Source organism: Bos mutus, chromosome 4 (assembly GCF_027580195.1).
Source record: "Bos mutus isolate GX-2022 chromosome 4, NWIPB_WYAK_1.1, whole genome shotgun sequence".
Lineage (NCBI taxonomy): Eukaryota > Metazoa > Chordata > Mammalia > Artiodactyla > Bovidae > Bos > Bos mutus.
Genome location: NC_091620.1, coordinates 112,615,687 through 112,636,156, shown reverse-complemented (window position 1 = coordinate 112,636,156; position 20,470 = coordinate 112,615,687). Strand labels below are relative to the sequence as shown.

Sequence of the window (20,470 nt, the reverse complement as noted above, 5' to 3'; positions counted from 1 at the left end):
TTTTACCAGGTAAAGCTTACTAGTCACCGAAAAGTATAAGCCTCTCCTTACTTTTAGGAGTCAAGACAGAATAATTACTATAAGTAAAAAGTTAATTAATTATAGGTCAGAATTATGCCTTAATTATTTTGTAAATTTTATTTTTGAAACAGAGCGAGAAGTTTTAATATGGGCTGTATTCCCTCTTGTTTTTAAACCTAATTTTTCTTTATGGAAAGAGTGGAGCAGATGCCTCAGCATTTGCTTCTTAAAGATTCTTAAAGTACATTTTTTAAAGAACATTTAATTGTTAGAGTACATTTCTGAAAGTACATTTTATTTCAAAGAACTGTCTTATTTTTGCTCTTATGCCATAAAGAATCTACAGTGCAGGAGACCCAAGTTTGATCCCTGGATCAGAAAGATTTCCTGGAGAAGGGAATGTTACCCACTTCAGTATTCTTCCCTGGAGAATTCCTTGGACAGAAGAGCCTTGCAGGCTGCAGTCTATGGGGATGCAAAGAGTCAGACATGACTTAGTGACTGTAACACTTTCACATATTATTCAAAACCAAAGAGACCAAAATTTTTGGTTATATACTGAAATAGTTTCTCTGTGTTGTATTTGAAAATATTTGAGGTTTATAGTTGAAATCTTTTCAGTTTTATAGATGCTATTTATATCCTTTGAATTCAGAAAAAATAAGGACCTTGAGAATTTTTCCTGTTTCTAAAAACATATGAATCCTTATTTGTTCTAATATTTACATTTATTCAATAATGATTTTTCATACTGTATTTCTGTCTCAGGCTAAAAATCTCATAGAGCGGTTTTTTAATCAACAAGTGGAAGTTTTGGGCAGACGTGCAGAGCCATTGCCTGAGATATACTATATTGAAGGTACCCTCCAAATGGTTTGGATTAATCGCTGCTTCCCAGGGTATGGAATGAATATCCTGAAACACCCACGATGTCCTGAGTGCTGTGGTATGTAATGAAATCTGATTTTATGATTTATTCACTTACCTTCATTATGCCTAAGTGAACATCTCTCACTTTTATTTACTGTCATTTAGGTTTGAAGTAGTGTGTTTTAAAAGACTCAGCCTGAAGATTTAAAAGAAAACATCTGGCTTAATTCTGGCCTTGTTTTAATATTAGAGTAAAGAGGGGTTGGGGCATCAGGCAGTTGTCTGGGAGGAAAAACAAATGCTAGTTAGGAGACACCTAGAGTTACTTATCTTAGTGGCCAAACTATATTTATTTTAGAACCAATTTTTGAGGAGTTTACATTCATATTGCCTAGGTTAGATATCTTTTTACTTTTTTAAACCATAAATGTGTGAGTTGCTTTACTGCCAGTCCTCCTTCTGGCCTTTGATCCTCCCACTGAAGCGTCTGAGCTGCTGTCTGGATTTCCTCCATCGTGTGCTCTTATTGAAGCACCTGTAGAGGCTGTTAGCACTGGGACATGGATGCAAAGTCTTTGAATTTCTATTTTCAGTTGTTGATTGAGCCAATTAATCCTCAGAGACTTTCTAATAAAAATACCACTAAATTAGTACCATTTTCCAAGTCTCTGTTTCTTCCCCTTCTCTTCTGTTATCTTATGTTAGATGAAAAACCTGTTCATTTGATAGAGCTCTAAATATTATTTTTACTTCGCTTTACTTAACTTGGTTAGATTTTGCTCTGTTTTTTCATAATTTTGTTTTTGTTTAAGGATACGAATTTTGACAGAATGTTCTAAAAATTTGTCTTAGGAAATACAAATTTAACAAATAACACACTTACAAGTACCAACCTAGAGACTGTTTTGCAAATCTGTGCTTACATACATCACTAGAGCACAGAAAATGATGAAAGAAAATCCTAGGAATGCCAAACAGTGAAAACAAAACCCGTAGTTTAGCTGTCTCTTAAATGTATTTACATTATCCATCAATAAAGTCTTTTAAGACAAGCTAAAACATTTAAATAGTTGTATATCATTAACTCCAAGAATTTGAAATAGTTAAATGTAGCTCTTTCATGTGAAATAATAGGTTTCATCATAATTATTATTGTGATAATAATAATTTCATCATTAATTTTTTTGCATTTATAAAAGTTCAGATAGCATAATTTTCAGATATTCTCATTTTACCATGTAATTATAACATTCAGGTTACTATGTGTTATACTGTTTGATCAGGTTTATTAAGTACCTCTCTTATTCTTGACAACAGACACCTTGGGAAGTATAAATAAAATATGTATAAATATCTAAAATATTTTCTGGCTCTGCAATGCTGTCCCACATGCATGTCTTGGCCCACAGAGCTTAGCGATACAGGAGATATATCCAGGAAACAATTAGTGAACAAGAGACCATTACACCACAGGGAAAAGAACAGAAAGATTATATAAAACAAACCAAATTAGAGATAGGATGGATCCTAAAGGATTAATGTAATTGGCAAAAAGCCCTTCTGAGTAATTTGACACTTGACGTAGGACTCTGAAGATTCAGGCTTAGCAAGTACCACCCAAGCAAGGGTGTGATTGAGCTTCAGATTTCTGGGGGATTTCACTTGACTGGAGCTAGAGGATTAGTATCAGAAGGGCATGGCAGGCTTTGAGAGCAAAGTGGGAGAATTCAAATTTAATGTGGCAGTATGAGCTATATCTTTGAATAGAGGAGAGAAATGTCATTTATTTCTTGAATTTTATGGGATTATTATCATTGCTCAGTATACTTATCAACTAATGATTTGTTATATTTCAATTTGTGTCATTCAATGATAAATAAATATTTTAATTTAGATTACTTTTGTGTTATTATCATCTCTGTTAGACTACTTAAGCAAGATGGAGCTCCTTTTGCACAGAACTCATTAAGTACAATGTGACCTTCAAGTCCGCGTCATATACAGTTATTTTTGTCTATATCATATGAGGCTATCGTTCTAAAAATTTTAAAGAGCACCTGCTACTCAGAAGCACATTTACTTTGTTCTGCAAATTGCAAGACTCTGTAAAAATATAATGGGCTTCTCTGGTGGCTCAGTGGTGAAGAATCCACCTGCAGTGCATGAGACGTGGGTTTGATCCTTGGATTGGGAAGATTCCCTGGAGAACAATATGGCAATTCACTCTAGTATTCTTGCCTGGGAAATCCCATAGACCGAAGAGCCTGGCGAACTACAGTCCATGGGGTCGCAAAAGAGTAAGACCCAGCTTAATGACTAAACAAAAACAACATAAAATACAACAATACTTACAAGACAACATTAACATATTAAATGAACTTAAAATCCATTCAAGTGTGAAATGAAATACTAGATAGAAGCACATAAAATGTATGAGGTACTGTGTAAAATAACTTACTTCCAAAATGAAGACACTCTATGTTCAGCACAGACTGAGATAAGCAGATCTATTATGTGAGTTTATTTACTTTCTCAACAGTCCGTTAAGTAAACAGTGAGGTTTTCTTTTTTTCTGGATATCTTACTTTACTCATTTAATTTTCACATCTAGACCACAGATAAAGATTGTTTGCTTATAAGCTTGGAAACTTAACATTTCTACCTCTACTATTTTATCATTTCTAGTTAACTTAGCATTTTAAATTGATTTTTACTAAAAACTTCAACTTCACATTTAGCATTGCTTATTATATGCATCATTTTGCCTATAATTTTGACATGAATAATGAAGTTCTAATTTGTTAATTATAGATATCTAATTTCATAAATTATAAAAGTACTACAACTGAAGTCCAGATGGAATATTATACTGTTTCTGATAGAATTTTTTTACAATCCAGATTCTAAAATATGTTTCACTGTATAATTTCTGTGGTTTCTATTATTTCTGTAAGACTCTGTATATCTTGTTTTCCTCTTTATTTTATTCCTATTTAACCTCATCAAATAGCATTTTTGGACATAATATCCCACTCCTCCTTTTTCTTCTTCTTTAAACTATGGCACTGTCTTAAAGTTACCTGAAGATCTTCTCAAAAATATATCCGAGGTGTGGGAGCCAGTCAGCTACATTTATAAGTGTCCTAGGTGGGTTGATGTGCATGAAAGTTTAAACCTGCTGAATATTGGTATTGATAAAGCAGTACCTAGATGGGATGCCTTTCCTCCTGCTGAAGCAGTAGACTGGTTTTCATTGATTATAATGGGTGAAGAGATAGCTTTCTGACACTTTATGCAGCACTGTTGTTTTCTGTTACTTTCTTTATAAATAAAGCTTTCTGTTGCACATCCAAAGCTTTGGGGAGTCCCAGGAAACTTTAGCAAGATTATCATGATGATATAATGTCTGTGTTAGAAGTAATCAGCTTACAGGTTAAACACTGGATAATTTTATTAATAAAGTATACTTTCACACTTCAATTTTTCAGTGAAAGTGAATTATTTAGGAGTATAGTTGTTTTTAATAAGGTATTTTAGACTCTAAAAATTTATTCTGCTCACACATGTAAGTGTGAACTCGTACTTTAATTTTATATCCAAGCACCAAGAAAAATAATAACAAAAAAAGCTGATGTCAGCAAAGCAAACTTTAAGGCAAGAAGTCTTACTAGTTATAAAAGGAGGCTTTACATAGTGATGAAAGGATGGGTCTAATAAGAAGAGGTGACAATACAGTATTTCTGAATTTGTGAGGACTTAACATAGGTCTGAAATACATGAAAATTGTCAGGTAATACTGGCATATAAAGCAGTATAGAAAAAATTGAGATTGGACTCAGCTAAAAATCACTTACAGATGTATTACAAACATAAATAGATCAAGAACTGTAAACATTTTAGAATATAACAAGCAAATATCATCACATCTTCAGCATCAGAAAAAGATTAAAAAAACACAAAAATCACTGATTTTTATTAAAAAAGGTTGTTAAATTTGTCTACATAAAAATTAAGTACTTAGGTTTATCAAAAGATATTCCAAAGAGAAGATAATCCAAAGAGTGGGAAATATATTTGTAATGGATATAACCAACAAAAGACTAGGTCATATAAAAAACCTGTAAGAAAACATTTTTGAAAAAGACAAGACAATATTGAAAAAATGGAAAGAGGTTTGAACAAGTAATTCACAAGAGAGTAATTCCAGATGGTCAGTGGGTCCGTGAAAATATGTTCAACCTTTTTGTAATCAGGAAAATGTAAATTAAAAACTAAATGAGATCCTGCTACGCAATTATCAGATGGACGAAAAGTAAACAGTCTTAATACACTATATGTTTAAAAAGCTGTGGAGACTTGGAGTACACTGCCTCAATGGATGTAAGTCGTGTGCCCGGAGAAGCAGTTTGGCATTACTGTAAACGTGATGATGCCCATACTCTGTGATCTAGCATTTGACTCTCAGGAAAATTTCTTCACAGCATATGTTTTCATAGTCCCAAACTAGAGACAACCGAAATGTCCATTCATGTTAAAATGTGCAAATAAAAGAGTGATATATTCATACAATGGGAGTGTTATATAGGAATGGCTATAATGGGTGAATGGGAATTACAACCGTGTGGATAAATTTTATAAACATAACTGATGGAAAAGAAGCCAATCAACCACAGTGTAATCCATACAGTTTGGCATAACTGAACTGTGTTTTATGGAGGTTTATTTATGAATGCTGAAAGCTAAAACTGCAGTGCAGTTGACGGAAATTATCACCGTGACGCACATGACTAGTGCTGACTTGTGATGGGGACGGGGAATGAGTGGAGTGGGACAGGAGCAGTGTTGAGAGGTGGCAGGCTCCTATTTTATGTTCCTTAATTGTTTCTAGACAGGTCTTCTGTGCAAGCATTCATTATATTGTACATTTCTATCTTATTTTTTTTTGTGTGTTAGAGTTCAGAATAAAAAGGTAAAAATTTAAAATTTTCCCTTAAAGCTTGAGCACCATTGTTTAAACACTAAAGGCATGCTAAAGAAAAATATTCACAAGTGTTTCCTTTCTCTAATAATTCAAATTTATCATTTGTGTATGGTATCACCTGATCTTTGTCTTCATAAATTTATAATTTTAACAGAGCTATATCAATAAATGGTTCAGCAGAAATAGTGAAATTATTGTGACTTTTTTTTTTCTATTGACCATTAAGTTATAAATGCAATTGCATGTTACTCTACTCTCTGCATATTACTTTTATTTATTAAAAATAGCTAACTAATCTTAGGAATTACATTTAAACATTTTGTTTATGTTAGAAATTAGATTATTTTTTTTATTATTGTATTAAATGTTTACACTTTTACTTAACCAGCTTATTTTTTTTAGTTACTTCTTTGTATAAATTTATAGAAAAATGAGTATTAATCTTAAATAATGGACATTTTGATATTTTACATTTTTGGTGTGTTTTATAATAGTTTAGCATGTTTTACCTATCTTAATCTCTTAAAATATGTGTGTAACAGGGCATTACAATGTTATAATGTATTGCAGTGTTATAATGTATATGTAACAACAGACATTTGGTATGTCTTTTAATAGATTCTGAGTATGACTTTTCAAAAATTAAAAAGCAAAATTTTATAGCCCTTGAAGTCAGGACCATGTCTCTGCTGCATCTGCTTAGACTGATTCTTTTATCTGGGAGATTTCACAGGTCTGCCACTCAGGACTTGTTAACTGGACAGCAGTCCTTTGCACTTTCCAACTTTTCCTTCTCTTCGCTCTCCCTCACTGCTCTTCTACAGTTAATTTCTTGTTCAGAGGTTTTACCCAAATTTATCTGCTTGATTTCATTCCCACTGTAATTTGGATTTCATTGTTTTTTGCCTGGAATGATTATAGTCTTTTCCTAACTGGTGCCCCTTTACTTTTTCTCCTTTTCAGTCCGTATACCATATTGCTTCTGATTATACTTGTGAATTCCAAATGTAATCATCTCATTACTTTAAAACCTTCAATAGTATCATCCTTTACCCACTGCTACATATTTTTGTCTCTATAGGTAGATATGTTTCTGAATACTTTCTTGTTCCACTAATGCGTTAGTCTATCCCTTCAACAAATAGTTACAACTTTTAATGAGTCTCAAATCTCTGATAAGCCGTGTCCTTATGTACTATGAGGGCTTCCCTGATAGCTCAGTTGGTAAAGAATCTGCCTGCAATGCAGGAGACCCCAGTTTAATTCCTGGATTGGGAAGATCCCCTGGCGAAGGGATAGGCTACCCACTCCAGTATTTTTGGGCTTCCCTGGTGGCTCACTGGTAAAGAATCTGCCTGCAATGTGGGAGACCTGGGTTCGATCCCTGGGTTGGGAGGATCCCCTGGAGAAGGGAAAAGCCGCCCAGTCCAGTATTCTGGCCTGGAGAATTCCATAATCCATGGGGTCGTACACAACGGAGCAACTTTCACTATGTGCTATGAGGTCCATTACCTCTCCAGTCAGACTTTTTTTTTTTTTTCGGTCAGACTTTTGAAATCATCTTGTCAAGTTCTATAAAAATAGCTGTTGGATTTTCATTGTCACTTCATTGAATCTATCAGTCTCTTTGGTAGAATTGTCATCCTACCAATACTGAGTCTTCCAACTCATGAGCATGATGTGTATCTGAGTGTGCGTGTGCATATGCTTGTGCATCTTCATTGAAATATATCCCGTTAAGTTTTTGTTTAAATGTATCCCAGTTATAATTGTTCTTATAGATGTCTTAGAAATATTTTACTTAGATTTGTATCTAGGTAACTGATTGTTTTAAACTTTTAGTTTTGATATAAAATTTAGACTTCAGAAAAGTTAGGAAAATAGTTCAAAGAATTCTGCTATACTTTTTACCAAAGTTATATCCCTTCAAATTCGTGTGCTGAAACCTAATCCCCAGTGTGGTTCTATTTGGTGGTGAGGTCTTTGGGAGTTGATTTTTGTATACAATGTAAGAGTCCATCTTTATTGTTTTGCATGTGGATATTCAGTTTTCCAGCACCAGTTGTTGAAAAGATTACGCTTTACCCATGGAATGGTCTTAGCTTCCATGTTGAACATCAGTTAACCATGTATGTTTCTGGGACCTCTGTTTTGATCTGTTGGTCTGTATATCTGTGTTTATGCTAATATCACACAGTTTTGATTACTATAGCAAAATTTACTACAAAAATGAATTCTGAAATCAAGAAATGTGATTGACCTAAATCTTTCTTTTTCAAGATTGTTTTGTTATTCATGGATCCTAGAGTTCCTTGTGGATTTTAGGATGAGTTTTACTATTTCTGAAAAGAAAAAACCACACACTCAAATTGTGATTTTGATAGGAATTGCTTTGCACCTGTAGATTGCTTTAGGTGGTATTTTTATCTTATTATTTAAGTCCTGTAATCCATGAACACAGGATATCTTTTCAACTTTCTGTATCCTGTTTCAAAACTCTTTCAGCAGTGTTTTGTAGTTTTCAGTGCGTGAAAGCTACAAATTCAGCCTTCTTGGATGAATTTTTTCCTAGCCATTTTGTTCTTTGTTATTCTATTCTAAGTGAATTGTTTTCTTGGCTCCCATGTTGGATTATTCATTACTGATTTCTAGAAATGCACCTGTTTTAGCATATTGGTTCCATATGGTACAATTTTGCTGAATTTGTTTATTGATTTAGTAAGTTTTTTTTAGTATTTTATACATGTGATCATGACATCTATGAACAGAAATACTTTTATTCTTCTTTTAAAATCATATTCATTTATTCTTCTTACCAAATTACCCTGTCAAAAATTTCCAGTATGTTGAATATAAGTGGCAAATGTGGCCATTCATGTTGTTCTTAGGAGAAAAAGCTTTCAATCTTTAACTGTTAAGTATGATATTAGTTGTTAGTTTTTCATATATGACTTTTAAGAGAGTTTTCTTCCATACATAGTTGACTATTGTTATTATGAAAGAGTATTGACATTGGCAAAATGTTTTGTATAAATTGAGATGAGCATTTTTTCCCCTGCTTCATACTGTTAATGTGGTATATATAATTGATCAAGTTTTTGTATGTTGAATCATCCTTGCATTCTGGGAATAAAACCCACTTGGTCACAGCATACAGTCTTCTAAATATGTTGCTAAATTTGGTGTATTTTGTTGAGGATTTTTGTCAGCATTCATAAAGGATATTAGCTTAATTTTCTTGAGGCTTTGGTATCAGGATAATGATAACTTTATGAGTTAGGAAGTGTCTCTGCATTACTGGATGAGTTTGAAAAAAGGAATTATGTTGCCTCTTTAAATTTTAATAGAATTCACCAGTGTAGCTATCTGGCCCTGGGCTTTTCTTTATGAGGAGGTTTTCGATTGCTAATTTAATGTCTTACTAGTTACAGGTTTATTCAGATTTTCTATTTCTTTATGTGTCATTTTGGTAGATTATGTGTTGTTAGAAATGTGTCCATTTCATTTCAGTTATCTAATTTATTGGTGTTCAGTTATTCATAGTGTACTTTTATATTTCTTTTTGTATAAAATCAGTAGTAATATCCCAACTTTTACTCAGATTGTTATTTTAGTGTTTTAAGTCTTTTCTCTTTTATTCATAGTCTAGCTAAAGTGATTAATTTTGTTAGTTTTTTCAAAGAATCAGCTTTGTGTTTTTGTTAATATACTTTCCTGTATATTTATGTGTATTTTTTTGCCTCAGTTTTAATCTTTATTATCTTCATCATTCTGTTGGCTTTGTGCTCTGTTTGTTTCACGTTTCCTATTTCCTTAAGCAAAGTCGGGCTTCCCTGACGGCTTAGCTGGTAAAGAATCTGCCTGCAATGTGGGAGACCTGGGTTTGATCCCTGGGTTGGGAAGATCCCCTGGAGAGGGGAAAGGCTAGCCACTCCAGTATTCTGGCCTGGAAAACAGTCCATGGAGTTGCAAAGAGTCGGACATGACTGAGAGACTTTCACTTTGACTTTGAGCAGTCAGTTTATTAATTTGAGATCTTTCTTTTTGGATCTAAGTATTTAGAGTTATAAATAACTCTCTTAGCACTTCTTTTGCTGCATCTCATAAGTTTATTGTCATTTTCATTTTCTCAAAGTACCTGTTTCCCTTGTGTTTATCAATTGATTCATTAATTAACAGTATTATTTGATTTCCAAATATTTATGTATTTTCCTGTGTTCCTTAATGTACTGATTTCCAGCTTTATTCTATTGTAATCAGAAAAGGCACTTTGTATGATTTCAATCTTTTGAAGTTTATTGAGACTTTTTAGGGACCTAACATATGATCTATCCTGAAGAATGTTCCATGTTCACTTGATAAAAATGTATATTTAGCTATTCTGATGGAGGCCTCTATATATGTCTCTTAGGTCTAATGTATTTATAGTGTTGTTCAAGTTCTCCGTTTCCTTATTGAGTTTTTGTATGGTTGTTATTTTTTAAAATGAGTTATTGAAGTCACTAATATTATATAAAACTCTATTTCCTTTCAGTTCTTTCAGTGTTTGCCTTATATATTTTGGAGTTTTGTTGTGAAAACTACATATACATTTATAATTGTTATTTCTTCTTGATAAACTGAATTTTCTATCATATGTAATATTCTTTGTATCTTATAATAATTTTTGTCTGAAAGTCTATTTTTTTCTGATACTAGTATAGTCACCTAGCTTTCTTTTGGTTAATCTTTGCAGGTAAAATTTTTTTTTCTATGTAAGATCTTTTCTGTTCTCTCACTTTCAGCCTTTTTGTGCTTAAGAACTGAATGAGTCTCTTGTAGTTAACACTGGGTGAAACATTTTTTTTTTTTTCCTTTGATCCATGTTGCCGGTATCTCTTCTTGACTGGAGAGGTGAATCCATTAATGTTTAAAGTTACTGCTTACGAAAGGAGTACTGTCATTTTGCTGTTTGTTCTCTGTATTTCTCATACCTTTTTGTTCCTCATTTCTTCCATTCCTGCCTTCTTTTATGTTTAGTTGATTTCTTATAGTGACACTTTTTGATTCCCTTCTCATTTCCTTTGTAAAGTTCTTTACTCTGTGGCTCCATTAGAGATGAAATATAGCATCTTATTATAACAATCTAATTATAACTGGTATCAACTTAGCTTCATTCAAGTATATACACTCTCCCTCTTTACAACTCTGCATTCCCCTTAACTTATTGATGTTCTAAATTATATCTTTAGAGGCTTCCCTGGTGGCTCAACAGTAAAGAATCTGCCTGCCATTTCAGGAGATGTGGGTTTGATCCCTGGGTCAGGAAGATCTCCTGGAGAAGGAGATGGCAACCCACTCTGTATTCTTGCCTGGGGAATCCCATGGACAGAGGTGTCTGGTGGGCTACAGTCCATGGGGTTGCAAAGAATGAGATGTGACTTAGTGACCAAACAGCCACAACAAATTTTATCTTTAATATTGTGTGCCCAATAACATAATTGATAATTGTTCTTATGCATTTGTTTTTTAAATTTTACAGAAAATAAAAATAGTGGTTACAAGCCAGAATTGCCATAATTTTGACATTTATACCCACTGTGTGTCTGCCTTTACTAGAGATCTGTATTTGTTCATCTGACTTGGAGTTATTGTCTAGCATCCTTTAATTTCTACTTTAAAAGGACTCCGTTTAATATTCCTTGTAGGACAGATGTACTGGTAATGAATCTCTTCATCTTTTCTTTATCTTGGAATGGCTTTATGTCTCCCAAATTTTTAAAGGACATTGTTGCCAGATATATAATTCTCAGTTGATGCTTTTCCCCCAGCACTTTAAATATATCTTCCTACTCACTGCTGGCTTCAGGAGAGAGAAATTAGCTTAGTCTTATATAGAATCATCAAGGCAAAGACAGAGAATACCTTCTATTTTGTCTTCTTTTTTGAGAAGTGTGTTTTGTTTTACTAAAAATTCAATTTCTTTAATACATATGATTAATTAGGTTGAGTAAGGGATAACATTCTGATAATGTGTGGCCTGTAAGGTATATATTTGTCCCTAGCTTTAGTGGCACTTCACACATTTTGTCATGTTTTATTTTCATTTCCATTTATTTCAAAATGCTCATTTCTTCTCTGATTTCTTCTTCAGGCAATTGATTATTAAAACTGTGTTTAATTACCAACTGTTATGGAAATTTCCAGAGGTCTTTCTTTTATTGAAATCTAATGTAATTCAATTGTTAAAGGGAATGTGTGGTATGTGAATACTTTTGGGGCTTTCCAGATGGCACTAGTAGTAAAGAACCCTCCTGCCAATGCAGGAGACAAAAAAGCCAATGCAGGAGACATAAGAGAGCGACTTTGATCCCTGGGTTGGGAAAATCTCCTGAAAAAGGGTATGGCAACCCACTCCTACAGTCCTGGTGGGCTACAGCCCATAGGGTCACAAAGAGTCAGACTTTTTAATTATTGAAACATGTTTTCTGCTATATGTTTCTGGTTATATTCATGCCCTTATCATTGTGAGGTATTTTTTATTCCTTGTAATAATCTATCCTCTGACTTCTGTTTTGTCTAATATTAATACTACCAACTACAGATTTATTTTTATTGGTGTTATCATGGATTATCAGTCATGGTTCCACTAGAGAAGACAGTCAGTAGGAGATACATATGAGAAATTTATTGCAAGAAATTGTTTGATATGATTATGACAACTAGTGAGACAATTCCAAAATTTATAGGACAGGCTCTCAGGAAGGGCAGGCAAAAAACTGTTGGCCACGGTCTGAAGCTGCAGCCCACAGGCAGAATTTCTTCTTATTTAGGGGAGTTGTAATACTGTTGTTAGCCTTTTGACGGATTAAAACAGTCCCACCAGGTTATCTCATTTACTTAAAGTCAACTGATTGTAAACAATCATCTTATCTACAAAGTATCTTTACAGCAATGCCTGGGTTAGTGTTTGACTGAATAACTAGTGAGTATCACTTAGCCAGGTTGACACATAAAATTGATCAGTACAAATGCTGTATCTTTTACTAGACCCTTACTTTAAACTTATGTCTTTATGTTAAGATGCACTTATTTAGATAACATGTAATTTTGATCTTGCTTTCTAAATCTAGTCTGTCAGTGAAGTGAAGTGAAGTGAAGTCACTCAGTTGTGTCCAATTCTTTGGGACCCCATGGACTGTAGCCTACAAGGCTCCTCTGTCCATGGAATTTTCCAGGCAAGAGTTCTAGAATGGGTTGCCATTTCCTTCTCCAGGGGATCTTCCCAGCCCAGGGATCAAACTCAGGTCTCCCGCGTTGCAGGCTTTACCGTCTGAGCCACCAGGGAAGCCATTATTAAAGTTCTTTAATAATTCAGTTCAATTTTTACATTAATATACCCTAACAGCAAAGAACTATCCAGGAAATGAGTCTTAGTAGATAACTAAGACTTAGTTGTTAGTCTTAGTAGATAACTAAGGCTTAGAAGAAAAGCCTCCATTAACAAACTGGGATTTAACATTCATTGAAACATCTCTTCCTCCTTAAAATCACCATCATTTGTACCAAATCTAACCAAATTAAGACCTGTTTGTAGTATAGATCTGTTCTCAATAAACTTGGCCTGATGACTTATATAACCATAATTGATCATAGACTTTTGTGCTTTGCTGAGACTTTTATAGAGTCTCAGACTGACTTTTTTTTTTTAATTATAAATTAATTATTTTAACTGGAGGCTAATTACTTTACAATACTGTATTGGTTTTGCCATACATCAACATGAATCTGTGATGGGTGTACATGTGTTCCCCATCCTGAACCCCCCTCCTACCTCCCTCCCCATACCATCCCTCTGGGTCATCCCAGTGCACCAGCCCCTAGCACCCTGTATGGTGCATTAAACCTGGATTGGCAATTCATTTCACATATGATATTATACATGTTTCAAGGCTATTCTCCCAAATCATCCCACCCTCGCCCTCTCCCACAGAGTCCAAAGACTGTTCTATACATCTGTGTCTCTTTTGCTGTCAGACTAAACTTTTAAAATAAAGCCTTTCAGGGCTAGGAAAACCATTGTTTCACTTCAGTCATTCAGTCGTGTCTGACTCTGCGACCCCATGAATTGCAGCACATCAGGCCTCCCTGTCCATCACCAACTCCCAGAGTTCACCCAAACTCACATCCATTGAGTCGGTGATGCCATCCAGCCATCTCATCCTCTGTCGTCCCCTTCTCCTCCTGCCCTCAATCCCTCCCAGCATCAGAGTCTTTTCCAATGAGTCAGCTCTTCGCATGAGATGGCAAAGTACTGGAGTTTCAGCTTTAGCATCAGTCCTTCCAAACAACACCCAGGACTGATCTCCTTTAGGATGGACTGGTTGAATCTCCTTGCAGTCCAAGGGACTCTCAAGAGTCTTCTCCAATACCACAGTTCAAAAGCATCAATTCTTCGGCACTCAGCATTCTTCATGGTCCAACTCTCACATCCATACGTGACCACAGGAAAAACCATAGCCTTGACTAGACGGACCTTTGTTGGCAAAGTAATGTCTCTGCTTTTGAATATGCTATCTAGGTTGGTCATAACTTTCCTTCCAAGGAGTAAGCGTCTTTTAATTTCATGGCTGCAGTCACCATCTGAGTGATTTTGGAGCCCCCCAAAATAAAGTCTGACACTGTTTCCACTGTTTCCCCATCTATTCCCCATGAAGTGATGGGACCAGAGGCCACGATCTTAGTTTTCTAAATGTTGAGTTTTAAGCCAACTTTTTCACTCTCCTCTTTCTTTCACTTTCATCAAGAGGCTTTTTAGTTCCTCTTTACTTTCTGCCATAAGGGTGGTGTCATCTGCATATCTGAGGTTATTGATATTTCTCCTGGCAATCTTGATTCCAGCTTGTGCTTCTTCCAGCCCAGTGTTTCTCATGATGTACTCTGCATATAAGTTAAATAAGCAGGGTGACAATATACAGCCTTAACGTACTCCTTTTCCTATTTGGAACCAGTCTGTTGTTCCATGTCCAGTTCTAACTGTTGCTTCCTGACCTGCATATAGGTTTCTCAAGAGGCAGCAGGTCAGGTGGTCTGGTATTCCCATCTCTTTCAGAATTTTCCACAGTTTATTGTGATCCACACAGTCAAAGGCTTTGGCATAGTCAGTAAAGCAGAAATAGATGTTTTTCTGAAACTCTCTTCTTCCATGATCCAGCGAATGTTGGCGATTTGATCTCTGGTTCCTCTGCCTTTTCTAAAACCAGCTTGAACATCTGGAAGTTCATGGTTCATGTATTGCTGAAGCCTGGCTTGGAGAATTTTGAGCATTACTTTACTAGCATGTGAGATGAGTGCAATTGTGTGATAGTTTGAGCATTCTTTGGCATTGCCTTTCTTTGCGTTTGGAATGAAAACTGACCTTTTCCAATCCTGTGGCCACTGCTGAGTTTTCCAAATTTGCTGGCATATTGAGTACAACACTTTCGCTGTATCATCTTTCAGGATTTGAAATAGCTCAACTAGAATTCCATCACCTCTACTGGCTTTGTTTGCAGTGATGCTTTCTAAGGCCCACTTGACTTCACATTCCAGGATGTCTGGCTCTAGGTGAGTTATCACACCACTGTGATTATCTTGGTCATGAAGATCTTTTTTGTACAGTTCTTCTGTGTATTCCTGCCACCTCTTCTTAATATCTTATGCTTCTGTTAAGTCCATACCTTTTCTGTCCTTTATCGACCCATCTTTGCATGAAATATTCTCTTGGTATCTCTGATTTTCTTGAAGAGTTCTCTCGTCTTTCCCATTCTGTTGTTTTCCTCTATTTATTTGCATTGATCACTGAGGAAGGCTTTCTTATCTCTTCTTGCTATTCTTTGGAACTCTGCATTCAGATACTTATATCTTTCCTTTTCTCCTTTGCTTTTCACTTCTCTTCTTTTAACAGCTATTTGTAAGGCCTCCTTAGACAGCCATTTTGCCTCTTTGCATTTCTTTTTCCTGAGGATGATCTTGATCCCTGTCTCCTGTACAATGTCACGAACCTCCGTCCATATTTCATCAGGCACTCTATCAGATCTAGTCCCTTAAATCTATTTCTCACTTCCACTGTATAATCATAAGGGATTTGATTTAGATCATACCTGAATGGTCTAGTAGTTTTCCCTACTTTCTTCAATTTCAGTCTGAATTTGGCTATAAGGAGTTCATGATCTGAGCCATAGTCAGCTCCTGGTCTTGTTTTTGCTGACTGTATAGAGCTTCTGCATCTTTGGCTGCAAAGAATATAATCAGTCTGATTTCGGTGTTGATCATCTGGTGTTATCCATGTGTAGAGTCTTCTCTTGTGTTGGAAGAGGGTGTTTGCTATGACTAGTGTGTTCTCTTGGCAAAAGTCTTTTAGCCTTTGCCCTGCTTCATTCCGTATTCCAAGGCCAAATTTGCCTGTTACCCCAGGTGTTTCTTGACTTCCTATTGCATTCCAGTCCCCTATAATGAAAAGGACATCTTTTTTGAGTGTTAGTTCTTAAAGGTCTTGTAGCTCTTCATAGAACAGTTCAGCTTCTTCAGCGTTACTGGTTGGGGCATAAACTTGGATTACTATGATATTGAATGGTTTGCCTTGGAAATGAACAGAGATCATTCTTTCATTTTTGAGATTGCATCCAAGTACTGCATTTCAGACTCTTGTTGACCATGATGGCTACTCCATTTCTTCTAAGGGATTCCTGCCCACAGTAGTAGATATAATGGTCATCTGAGTTAAATTCACCCATTCCAGTCCATTTTAGTTCGCTGATTCCTAGAATGTCAACATTCACTCTTGCCATCTCCTGTTTGACTACTTCCAATTTGCCTTGATTCATGGACCTGACATTCCAGGTTCCTATGCAATATTGCTCTTTACAGCATTGGACCTTGCTTCTATCACCAGTCACATCCATAGCTGGATATTCTTTTTGCTTTGGCTCCATCCCTTCATTCTTTCTGGAGTTATATCTCCACTGATCTCCAGTAGCATATTGAGCACCTACTGACCTGGGGAATTCCTCTTTCAGTATCCTATCATTTTGCCTTTTCATACTGTTCATGGGGTTCTCAAGGCAAGAATACTGAATTGGTTTGCCATTCCCTTCTCCACTGGACGACATTCCATCAGCCCTCTCCACCATGACCTGCCCATCTTGGGTGGCCCTGCAGGGCTTGGCTTAGTTTCATTGAGTTAGACAAGGCTGTGGTCCGTGTAATTAGACTGACTAGTTTTCTGTAATTATGGTTTGTGTTTCTGCCTTCTGATGCCTCTCGCAACACCTACCATCTTACTTGGGCTTCTCTTACCTTGGACGTGGGATATCTCTTCACGGCTGCTCTAGCAAAGTGCAGCCACTGCTCCTTACCTTGGACGAGGGATATCTCCTCACAGCCACCCCTCTTGACCTTGAATGTGGAGTAGCTCCTGTCAGCCCTCTTGTGCCCGTGCAGCCACTGCTCCTTGGACGTGGGGTTGCTCCTCTCAGCCGCCGCCCCTAACCTCGGGCATGGGGTAGCTCCTCCCGGCTGCCACCCCTGACATCGGGCGAGGGGTAGCTCCTCTCGGCCATGCTTCTGCATGGTCTGTCACAGTCGGCGCACTTCCCTGCGGAAAGCCATGTCAAAGGCTATCACAGATTTTGCCTAACAGATCTAAGTAATTTCCTCCCTTCTCAGGGTCTCCAAAATTCCTTGAGATTTCTGTACCTGTTATTGAGATAACCTTCCTAACTTATAAAGTTACTGGAAAATAAGAGCTTCCAATCTCTGGAGAGTTTAGATATAGAGAAAAGATAAATGTTTCAATTTGTTTATAAAATATGTCTTTTAATTGGGATCTTTAAACCCAATTTACTATAACTGCTCTTATTGTCAAGTTCAAGTGTATCATCTCACCACTTTATGTTTCCCCAACTTATTTTTTGTTCCTTTTTTACTATTTTTCTGCATTCGATTAAATCAGTTGAAGTGTTTGTTCTTCTACATATCTGGCTTATTGACCTGTTACAACTCTGTGTGTTTTTATTGTAATGGTTATTTTAGGTTTATAGTGTATGTCATTAATTTATCACAGTCTGTATTTATTATTATACCACTTCATATAAAGTATAAGCATCTTAAAATATACTTCCATTTCTTCCCCTCCTTATTGTTGACATCCATCCAGTTTAGCTTACCTGTGTCACAAATCCCACACTGTTGTTCTGTTTATTAAACAGTTTATCTTTTATGGGGATAAAAATAATAAGAAAAAGTTACATGTATTTGTTGTTCAGTCACTAAGTCATATCCGACTCTTTGTGACCTCAGGAACTGCATCACGCCAGGCTTCCCTGTCCTTCACTATCTCCCTAAGTTTGCTCAAATTCATGTCCATTGAGTTGGTGATACCATCCAACCATCTCATCCTCTGTCATCCCCTTCTCCGCTTGCCCTCAGTCTTTCCCAGCATCAGGATCTTTTTCAGTCAGTCGACCCTTCCCATCAGGTGGCCAAAGTATTGGAGTTTCAATTTCAGCACCAGACCTTCCAGTGAGTATTCAGAGTTGATTTCCTTTAGAATTCACTGGTTTGATCTCCTTGCTGTCTAAGGGACTTTCAAGAGTCTTCTCCAACACCACAGTTCAAAAATATCAATTCTTCAGCACTCAGCCTTCTTTATGGCCAAACTCTCACATCCATACATGACTGCTGGAAAAACCATAGCTTTGACATATATGGACATTTGTCGGTAAAGTGATATCTCTGATTTTTAATACGCTGTTTAGATTTTTCTTCCAAAGAGCAAGTGTCTTAATTTTGTGGCTGCAGTCACCCTCTGAAGTGATTTTGGAGCCCAAGAAAATGAAATCTGACACTGTTTCCACTTTTTCCGCATCTATTTGCCATGAAGTGATGGGACCAAATCCTATGTTCTTCATATTGTGAATATTGAATTTTAAGTCAGCTATTCAGTTTCCTCTTTCACCTTCCCCAAGAGGCTCTTTAGTTCCTCTTAGCTTTCTGCCATTAAAGTGGTATTATCTGCATATCTGAGGTTGTTGATATTTCTGCCAGCAGTCTTGATTCCAGTTTGTAAGTCATCCAGCCCAGTGTTTCTTATGATATATTCTACATTTAAGTTAAATAAGCAGGGTAACAGTATACAGCCTTGACATACTTGTTTCCCAATTTTGAACCAGTCTGTTGTTCCATGTCCAGTTCTAACTGTTGCTTCTTGACCTGCACACAGGTTTCTCAGGAGGCAGATAGGGTGGTATGGTATTCCCATTTCTTTAAGAATATTCTACAGTACTTACCCATCTAATTATCCTATCAGTTAGTCTTCATTCTTGGTGTAGACTCAATTCCATGTACAATTCTCTTCCTATGGCCTGAAGGATTTTATTTAACATTTCTTCTGGTGTGAGTTTGCTACTGATGAATAGTCATATTTTTTGTTTTCATTTTTGAAAGTTTTGTATACTGGATATTGAACATATTTAAATGTTGACCCTGTATTCTCACTTGAATTGTTCCAGTTGAAATCTGTATCATCCTCATTTTGTTTCTCTATGCAATATGTGGAGGAATATATTTTTTTTTTTTTTTTTGAGAATTCTTTTAAGATTTTCTTTTTATTACGCTTTTGAGGAATATAAATATGATGCATTTTGGTGGTGTTTTTTTGTGATTCTTTGTTAGTAGTTTGTTGTTGAGTTTCTTGGATTTGTGGACTAAGTGATCTTCAAATTTGGAAAATTGTATTTATTCATGGGGAACACATATATACCTGTATGGATTCATTTTGATATTTGGCAAAACTAATACAATTATGTAAAGTTTAAAAATAAAATAAAATTAAAAAAAAAATACTAGGCTAAAAAATGTGAAGAAGGAAAAAAAATTTTCCTATTAACTACTTTTTCTCCTCCTGAGTTTCCAAGTAAACGTGTATTAAACTGACTGATACTTCCCTTATCAATCCAATTAATGGCATCTCTGAAAAGCCTCCAACTAGTATCACACCTAGTTGGGAAAGCCTGTGGGCCCTGACAACTGGAAGAGAAAAGGAATGCCAACCCTCACCACTTTTGGTGAATACTTTTCTGAACATTCTAGGAAGACTAATAAGAAATCAAGACCATGAAAACTGTAAATAAAGCACTGAAACTGTCTTTATTCATATGTGAGAAGAATGGGTATGAAAACTCCTAAAAATAAAAAATAAACACTTAGAACTATGAGTTTTAGCAAGGCCACGCTAAAGTGATTTAACTAGAACACAGGTGACGCTTCCTGTGAAGGCCTCGACAATCTATTGTCTTTGCTTCTGCTCAGATATATCTATTATCAGAATTTGATATTTTTTACCAAACTTCAGGATTTTATGCTTTCAACCCTATTGTAGCAGTCAACACTAGCAAATAATTGGTTTGCATGATAATCAATGAGTAGTGTCTTATCTTAAATAACTTCTGCAACTTGCTTTGTTTGGGCTCAACATTGACATACAATTTAGTATACATGTTGAAATTACGCAGTTTAATGACTTGGACTGTATTCATCCATGAAACTATTACTGTGATAAAGAAGAGGATCTCTGCCATA

General features: G+C 35.7%; 1 protein-coding gene across 7 annotated transcripts in view; it reads left to right on the top strand.

The window, feature by feature from the left end:
• Nucleotides 1-20,470, top strand: part of ZPBP (zona pellucida binding protein) — a 141,383-nt gene that overhangs the window by 82,559 nt on the left and 38,354 nt on the right. For all 7 annotated transcript variants that reach the window (XR_011463915.1, XM_070368833.1, XM_070368829.1 and 4 more), the window contains one exon: nt 790-967. Coding sequence is in view for 6 of the 7 variants with exons in the window: in XM_070368833.1 (XP_070224934.1) it covers nt 790-967 (178 nt within the window). In the remaining variant the exon portion in view is untranslated. The remainder of the gene's footprint in view (nt 1-789; nt 968-20,470) is intronic.